Here is a 9077-nt window from a genome sequence, read left to right as displayed (position 1 = left end):
CTCTCTCACACACACACACACACACACACACTCTCTCACACACACACACACACACACGCACTCACACACACTCTCACACACACTCTCACACACACACCCTCTCTCTCACACACACACCCTCTCTCACACACACACACACTCTCTCACACACACCTCCTCGTGGTCCAGCGGCTCGTCCTCCGGCTCTCCTGCGCCGCTGCTGACCGTCAGATCCAGGTGCAGGTTTCTGTCCGGTTGTTTGTCCTGCGACGAGGGTCTGCTGCTGTTTGGGCTCTGATGGACGGATGAGGCCCGTACAGCTCGAGGAGGCAGCGGAGAGCGTTTTCTGGAGCTCACCTCACCTGTGACATCATCAGAGGGGCTCATTAACGAACAGCATGTGAAGAAATGACATGGGAAATGCATGACATCATTTCCTTTTCAATGGCTATAATGAGCAGATGATGACTGATGCACGATTGTTACATTTTCTGTTTTGACATTGTAATATAATTATGGTTGTCAAGCAATTAAAAATGTTAATCTAATTAATTACATGAATTAATAAAATCAATTTGATAAATTGAAGTCATTATGTATTGATGATAAAAGCATTGAATAAATAAAACAAATAAGTAGCTTTAAAAATAAATATTTTGATTCAACACAGAATAAATAATGATAATACATGGGTATTAATGTTTCCTTTTAAAAAGTGAATACTGAAATATAAACTGATAAAGAAAAATGAAATGATACTCTAAATATGACACCAAAAATGCCATGTTTTAATGAGAAAGTCACTGAATCATTCATTCAACCAAATGGCTGATTTCTTTCAGAAATTCAGCAAGTGACAGTCTTTATGAGTGAGTCACTGAATCACTGACTCACTTGATTCATTCAGAAACGTGGATTCATTCAAGATGAATCACAGCTGTGTGTCATAGGCGCTCAGCTGCTCTGCTGTGACTTTGCTTCAAACTATTGTTGTTTGCCAAATTGAGCAAAACTGCGTCTAAAAATGAACATAATACTAACTTTATTGAACTGTTGCATCACATTTGCAATCATGCAGATATTGGGCAAATGCATTAAATACCTTAATCATTTTAACGTGTTATTTTTACCTAAATTAATTGCACCAAATTGAACGTGTTAATTCAACACATCCCCAAATATAACTCAATAACTGAAGTAGTTTTGTGTTTGATGGCTTTTGTATTTTTGTTGTATGTTCACTAGTGAACTACTGATTCAGTTTGTTCTGTGGTTTGATTAGTTTCGAACAGCTCTAAAGTGTATGTAGGCAGAATCGTGTGTCCTGACCAGAGCCGTCGCTCCTGCGGTGAGGGCTGATGTCAGGTTTGTTGGGCCACGTGTTGGACATGGACAGCGAGGGGTCAGCGTGGTTTCTGCGCGGTAAGGTCGGGGTCAGCAGACTCTCTGTTAGCGCGGTCAGCGGGTACGAGGGCAGAAGAAACGAGCCCGGAGGTGTGGAGCTAGTCGGGAGGGAGAAGGTTCGCTCAACGCTGCCCGACGGGAAACGACTCGTCTTGGGCAAACCTGTGAAAGAAATTCACACTCGATATGTTCTGTTCAGTGATGAATGACAATGTGACAAACAAAAACAATGACTTAATATCACACTTTAGTCCTCATAAGAGTTATCATCAACTAAAACTATTGAAAACATTTTTGTTGTTGCTGAAATAAAATATAAACGTGTGTCCCTGCAGCACAAAAGCAGTGTTAAGTCGCTGGGGGATATTTGTAGCAATAGCCAACAATACATTGTATGGGTCACAATTATACATTTCTCTTTTATGCCAAAAATCATTAGGATATTAAGTAAAGATCATGTTCCATGAAGATATTTTGTAAACGTCCTACCGTAAATATATCAAAACTTAATGTTTGATTAGTAATATGCATTGCTAAGAACTTCATTTGAACAACTTTAAAGACGAGATATCTCTGCCAAATATTGTCCGATCCTAACAAACCATAAATCAATGGAAAGCTTATTTATTCAGATTTCAGATGATGTATAAATCTCAATTTCAAAAAATTGCCCCTTATGACTGGTTTTGTGCTCCAGGGTCATATATTAGATGAAAACCTTACTAAACTGAACAAAAATGTAAAATGTTGCCGTGGCAACCAACTGGCTGAGACACTAAAATTACTAACCAAACATGAAAAACTAAAACTGAAAATAAATTAAACCTAAATATAAAAATTACTAAAATGTAAAAATGTTTAACTAAACTAAAAAAGATAAAAATAAAAGTTAAATGAAAATATTAATAAAAACTCTATATTAATAAATTAATAATGCTAAAGTAACACTGGTTCTAATTCATTACGGTTCCCAAGCTGTGCCACCAACTTTGCAGAGAAAACTTGAATAAAATCACATTAAACTGTGATCTGAACATATATGTATAAAAGCTGTCTTCAGCACGACCCCGTCTGACACGCACGAGCGATCAGTGGCGTCACCTTTCTCAGACTCGGAGCGATTGGCCGCTTTGAAAATGTCTGGATCCGAGTCCAAACTCCCGCTGCGGCGCAGTCGACCCAGAGACCTGCGAGTCCGGCCTGGAGACCGGAGAGGTTCTGATGGACCTGGACCAGAACACAAGACAGTACCGCTATCTGAGCCTTCACCAGATCTGTGTGCTTCAGCGGATTTCATTAATGTTACTATCACTATATTATTGTTAAGGGTTACTGATGCCTAAATAAAATCAATTCTAGCACTCCAATCGCTTCATATAATAAATTCAACACGAGGATGGATGGGCCTCTGGGTAACAGAGCTGCTGTGGTTCATGAGCTCAAACTGTCTCTCAAGACAAGACTGAAGAGCGTTCTTACTGTATTTGGCTCCAGTGTGTCTCATGGATGAGGATGGATCTTCACTGCTAACCTGCTGGAATAAACATATAACTTCAATCAGTCTGAGACAAAACTACATACATCCATCACGTCTTTAGCATGGAGGATGTTTCCAATCAAAACCACACGAGACCTTCATCACACCGAGACCTCAAAGCCATTGATCCACATCGACACACTCAACCGAAGAACTTTGAAACCGCTGAAATGCTTGAAAACCAACTTAACAGGCGTGACACTGCACTGCAAAAACTGCTGCTCTTCCTCAGTATTCCTGTCTTGTTTTACGGTACAAACATCTAAACATTCTTAAATCAAGATACATCTGCTGGAGATTCACAATGACTGAAGATAAAAAGAGAAATTCATCAAAATGAAGTGCGTTTACGCTTAAAACGAGAACAAATATCTGCTAAAGGAGTCAGAAAAAAAATGGAGAATCAAGTAAAGCTGAGCTGCTTCAGTGCAGTAAGTGTTCATCTGGAGATATTGCTGACGTTATTCTGACCTTTACTTGATCAAAACCAGTCCAGATTTGACACGAGAAGCTCCAGCTGAAGCTGGACATTTCTACAATTACACTAAAAGAGCTTTGACTGGATAAAACACTCTAAATATCAATCAGAGACAGAAGACATGCAGTAGAAAACAGCAGAGTTTAGTCATTTAAAGGTCATGCCGTGGCTTTATAAGGTTTCAGAGAGCTCCGCTGATCTCAGGTGTGTGTGTGATGATGCTGATGTCATCGCTCACCTGATCAGGTGACCTTCCATTGGTCTGAAGCTCCACAGAGAGGGCCGATCTCTCCCAGGGCAGCTTGTTCTTCCCAGCGCTCACCATCCTCCTCTGCTGAGGCGCGTTATCCGTCGGATCCACGTCTGAGCGAGAGCTGTGACCCCGGCCTCCGTTCAGAACCCAGTCCAGATCGGCCCCGGAGCCCTGCTGAGGCGTCCGTCTCTGTCCTGGTTTAGGAAGAGCGAGTGCGTACTCGACGGTGCCGTCGGCGGAGAGCCGAGGGAGTATGTGCCGCGTGCGCCGCGCCTGTACAGCAGCCATCAGGCCCTCGGCGTCTCCGGAGAGCTCCACTCGATCCACGGCCCTCATGAGCGGCTGCTTCTTACCTAGAGGTGGGGGATACCTATTAAGTTCTGTATCAGTTACAAAATATTATTACTTACCTATAAGGCCCTTAGTTTCATGTTTAAAATAACAAAATATTAGTTATGCATTTGTAACTGCAGGTTAAATGCATTCATGTCCCTCTGAGCTGAATTAAATAGTGTAAATAGGCCGACATCTTCAGATGCAGCTTCTGTGTTTCCTCTGGATTGCAAAGATTAATTTTGTTGATACTGATATCATTTGTTTGGTAACAGCCCAAATGTCTTATTATTCTAATTGACTGATTAAATGTAAGAATTTGACTTAAAAGATGATGCACACACACACACACACACTCACACACACACGCTCGCACACACATGCTCGCACACACACACGCTCGCACACACAGTCGCACACACACACTCACTCACACACACACACACACTCACACACACGCTCGCACACACACACGCTCACTCACACGCTCACTCACACACACACACACAGTCGCACACACACACAGTTGCACAATCGCACACACACACACACACACACACACGCTCGCACACACACACACAGTCGCACACACACAGTCGCACACACATACACACGCGCTCACACACACTCACACGCACACACACTAAGACCGAGCAGACTCACACATGCTTGAGCTTGAGCTCGGCTGCAACTTGAAAGTTAAGTTGCGTGACATAAATGCAATGTTTAGGTATTATTATTCAGATTTATGCCTTAGTTTTATTTTGTACCCTTTTTTTTAAGTAATGTGAAATTGATTTTTGTATTTTTATTTATATTTTATTGATATATTTCTATTTGCATTTTGAATGTAATTTGTCAATCAAATGCATTCAATGGGTTTAGTTTTAACTGTAATTAATGTATGCAATTTCAGCAGGAAAAATATGAATTTTTCTAAAAACGAAACAAATTAGTTTACATACCGGAATAAAATCGCTTTGGATAAAAGCATCTGCTAAATGCATAAATAATAATTATTATTATTTTAAGAGACCCATCTTATTTTCTCTTGTATATCTAGTCTTGCTCTTTAATAAAGAAAACGACTTATCCGACTACTCGATTAATCGATCGCAGAATACTCGATTACTAAAACAATCGATAGCTGATCATGTAAGCGTTATAAGACAGTGAGGTGATCCTTCAGCATGAGTGCGTGTTGTAGCGCAACTCAAACCCGTTACCGCAGACCGCTCTCCTCCAGACGCGGAGTTTGTCTGAAGCTCGGAGCTCTTCTGTCGGACTCTGCTCCTCTCGCTGCTCCCATCACAACACTCGGGCAAAATGGCGCTGATGTCACAACTAGCCGCTGCCATGGCGACGCGCCCCCTGACCCCACACTGGCTGGCGGGCGCGGTGCATTGTGGGAGGTGGAGTCCGTGCGCGCAACGGACACATTTGCATGTGAACACAGAGTGTTTTTTCTTTCTTTTCTGTGTGTGTGTGTCTGTCTGTGTGTGTCTGTCTGTGTGTGTGTGTTGTCTAGACAGCAGCAGTTTTGAGCCTCTGCTGTCTAGGTAGGTGTCGAGGATGCTATTTGAGAGGCAGTAGTATGTAGGGAGCACAGAAACACAGTGTGATTTGAACAAACTCCTCGATCCGAGCTGATGATTCATGCCAGACAATTACAGTAACAAAGCATTAGATGAAGAACAAACAATGATAAGAAAAATGGGAAATATTGCAACAGCAAACAGTAACATAATATTAAAATTAGGCAGGTAATAAATGAAAATGAGATATGATATACAGTAACAAATAACAGTACAATAGTATTAAAAATAAGATGAAAATAGTCAAATAAATGATATATGACCCTGGAGCACAAAACCAGTCATAAGGGTCAATTTGATGAAATTGAGATGTATGCATCATCTGAAGCTGAATAAATAATCTTTCCATTGATGTATGGTTTGTTAGGATAGCACAATATTTGAAAATCTGGAATCTGAGGGTGCAAAAAAATCTAAATATTGAGAAAATCATCTTTAAAGTTGTTCAAATGAAGTTCTTAGCAATGCATATTACTAATCAAACATTAAGTTTTGATATATTAACGGTAGGACATTTACAAAATATCTTCATGGAACATGATCTTTACTTAATATCCTAATGATTTTTGGCATAAAAGAGAAATGTATAATTGTGACCCATACAATGTATTGTTGGCTATTGCTACAAATATCCCCCAGCGACTTAACACTGCTTCTGTGCTGCAGGGACACATGTGTATATGTCAATCCAAAATTGACCTGAGACTCGAATATATTGCCCCAAATATATATATACATTGTCACTTTTTAATCTGTTTACTCTGTGTCAGAAACAGGCTTCCAGCTCGTTGGAAGTGAACTGTGTTCTGACTGGTATGATCCCTATAGGCTTCCAGTGTTTTCTGAGGGTGTGCAGGTGAAACATGATCAGTTTGGGTAATTGCATTTGCATTTATTTCTGTATTTGTGAACTGTAAGACTGTGGCAGCGCTCTGAGAGATTGCTGAGGTGTTTCTCAGAGCTCCTGACTGCTGCTGATCTTCTGGGAGTTTAATGTCCCTCGTGAGGCACGCTCTCCTGAGTCTCTGATTCTGTGCTTCATCCTCAAACCCCAGTGAGCTGCTGTCTTACACTGCCTCTCATTAGATCCCGTTACTCTTCGAGTGAAACATTATTAAACATGTTCCAAACTCAGGTTCGGTGGCATCATAAACACCCACTGTACAGTCAAACCAACATATATTCAGACACCTTCAACATTTCTCACATTATATCAGTTTATTCACTATAGTTTAGAAAACGGAGTTGAACTGTGTCAGAACAAATTAATCTTGATAATGTCAGATAAGTTTGATAGAAAGGTATGTAATGAATTGGGTTGAATAGCTGTCAGCTGTTACATTTAAGAACACAGTTAGATAAAACCCATTTAGCTCGACTAATTAGCAAGCAGTGCTTCATTTAGTTCAGTCTGTGGTGTAAAAGATCACATTAGCAATTAAAGAAAAACTCTTCAGCAAAACATGCTCGGCTCAAAGTGTCTGAATCCTTTTTTGATCCCAAATGTTTCTGATAGTCCACTGTATGAAGAGTTTTTAGGTATAATATTTCACAGTGCTTTATTTTGCTCTCATCACTTACATAAATGAACTATAGTGTCGTGCACGCACTAGTAACAAAATTATATCTAATGTCTTAATAATTATTGGTTTGACTGTATATAACTAGTTGTGAAGTTCATATGTGAGCCTGCAGCACAAAAGCAGTGTTAAGCAGCACAGGTATATTTGTAGCAATAGCCAACAATACATTGTATGGGTCACAATTATACATTTCTCTTTTATGCCAAAAATCATTAGGATATTAAGTAAAGATCATGTTCCATGAAGATATTTTGTAAATGTTCTACCGTAAATATATCAAAACTTAATGTTTGATTAGTAATATGCATTGCTAAGAACTTCATTTGAACAACTTTAAAGATGATTTTCTCAATATTTAGATTGTTTTGCACCCTCAGATTCCAGATTTTCAAATATTGTGCTATCCTAACAAACCATACATCAATGGAAAGATTATTATTCAGCTTCAGATGATGCATAAATCTCAATTTCCAAAAATGGACTCTTATGACTGGTTTTGGGTCACATATAAAGCGTGTGTGTCGTCTGTGTGTCTGTCAGATGGAGCAGCAGGCCAAGCCGTACATGTTTGCGAGCCTGACGCGCCCTCACTCCGAGCAGCTCCTGCAGGGTCTGCAGCTCCTGCGGCAGGATCACGAGCTCTGCGACATCGTGCTGCGGGTCGGAGACGCCAAGATCCATGCGCACAAAGTGGTTCTGGCCAGCATCAGCCCGTACTTCAAGGCCATGTTCACCGGAAACCTGTCTGAGAAAGAGACGTCCGAGGTGGAGTTCCAGTGCGTCGATGAAGCCTCTCTCAAGGTACATCCATCTCTAACATCCAAACACACCAGAACGGCATGCAGGACAATCAGCCGCTTTCAAATCATATCTCTTCTGGACCAATTCCTATATGTTCAGGTCATATTTGAGCCCCACCCCAAAAAAAACAGCTCATGTTTAGTCCCATTTTTGCCTCTGATAAACTATTTTCAAAATAATTAATACGAGTGCAAAACAGACATGCGCAATTATACACACTCAAATAAATTGGTATGGCTATTAACATACCATACATGAAATAAGAGGTTGAAATCAGATCAGACCCAGAAGGATTAAGCTCTGATAAAACATTTCTGTTAATTTCTGTTACATTTTTATAGAATTTTAATGTTTTGTGTTACAAAATGCTTTCTCTGTGTTCAGGTTTGACTGTAGTAGTAATAATTCAAAAACTGACGCTTCAAATCAACATGTCAAACCGAAAAGAAATCTACACCTTTACAAAAAGTTGTCTTTGAGAATGTCTAAATATATATCCAAGTCCACAACTAGGGCTGGACGATATGGCCAAAATTTATATCACGATATATTTCTTAATTTCGGGTCGATACGATATAATTCCGATATCGATATGAACACTATTTAAAAGAAGCCTCATAAAAACGGCCAAGAATGCCCACAACAGATGTCTGTACCTACAAACTTATGAAAAATTAATTTACCAACTCTATGAAACCTACTCCTATAAAACTATATAATATTTTAGAGAAAAAAACAGCACAAATAAATAAATGTTCACATTTTATTTGTATTTAGCCTTCATACAAACAAGAAATGTGAAATCACTGTCAAATAAACATCTCAGACTCTCCTTATTAATTATTAATATCTTCTAACATACCAGTCAAAAGTTCTTGAACAGTAAGATTTTTATTGTTTTTAAAGAAGTCGCTTCTGCTCACCAAGCCTGCATTTATTTGATCCAAAATACAGCAAAAACAGTAACATTTTGAAATAATTTTACTATTTAGAATAACTCTTTTCTATTTGGAAATATTTTAAAATGTAATTTATTCCTGTGATTTCAAAGCTATATTTTTAGCATCATTACTCCAGTCACATGATCCTTCAGAAATCATTCTAATATTCTGAT

The 9077-nt window shown here is 39.4% G+C and overlaps 2 protein-coding genes across 2 annotated transcripts in view; one reads left to right on the top strand and one right to left on the bottom strand.

The window, feature by feature from the left end:
* The window catches only part of togaram1 (TOG array regulator of axonemal microtubules 1), a 21045-nt gene extending 17012 nt beyond the window's left edge, over positions 1 to 4033 (bottom strand). Inside the window, exons 1-5 of the mRNA XM_016254456.1 lie at positions 3637 to 4033; positions 2863 to 2917; positions 2485 to 2610; positions 1309 to 1545; positions 154 to 341 (exon numbers count right to left, since the gene is read on the bottom strand). Coding sequence (XP_016109942.1) covers positions 154 to 341; positions 1309 to 1545; positions 2485 to 2610; positions 2863 to 2917; positions 3637 to 3987 — 957 coding nt within the window. The 5' untranslated portion in view covers positions 3988 to 4033. The remainder of the gene's footprint in view (positions 1 to 153; positions 342 to 1308; positions 1546 to 2484; positions 2611 to 2862; positions 2918 to 3636) is intronic.
* A 3669-nt stretch (positions 4034 to 7702) lies between these two features.
* The window catches only part of LOC107568502 (kelch-like protein 28), a 12605-nt gene continuing 11230 nt past the window's right edge, over positions 7703 to 9077 (top strand). Inside the window, exon 1 of the mRNA XM_016254470.1 lies at positions 7703 to 7963. Within this exon, the coding sequence (XP_016109956.1) occupies positions 7703 to 7963 (261 nt within the window). The remainder of the gene's footprint in view (positions 7964 to 9077) is intronic.

The sequence above is a fragment of the Sinocyclocheilus grahami genome, unplaced genomic scaffold (assembly GCF_001515645.1).
Source record: "Sinocyclocheilus grahami isolate Dianchi unplaced genomic scaffold, SAMN03320097.WGS_v1.1 scaffold1250.1, whole genome shotgun sequence".
In the NCBI taxonomy this organism is placed as follows: domain Eukaryota; kingdom Metazoa; phylum Chordata; class Actinopteri; order Cypriniformes; family Cyprinidae; genus Sinocyclocheilus; species Sinocyclocheilus grahami.
This window is presented reverse-complemented; position numbering and strand designations above follow the sequence as displayed.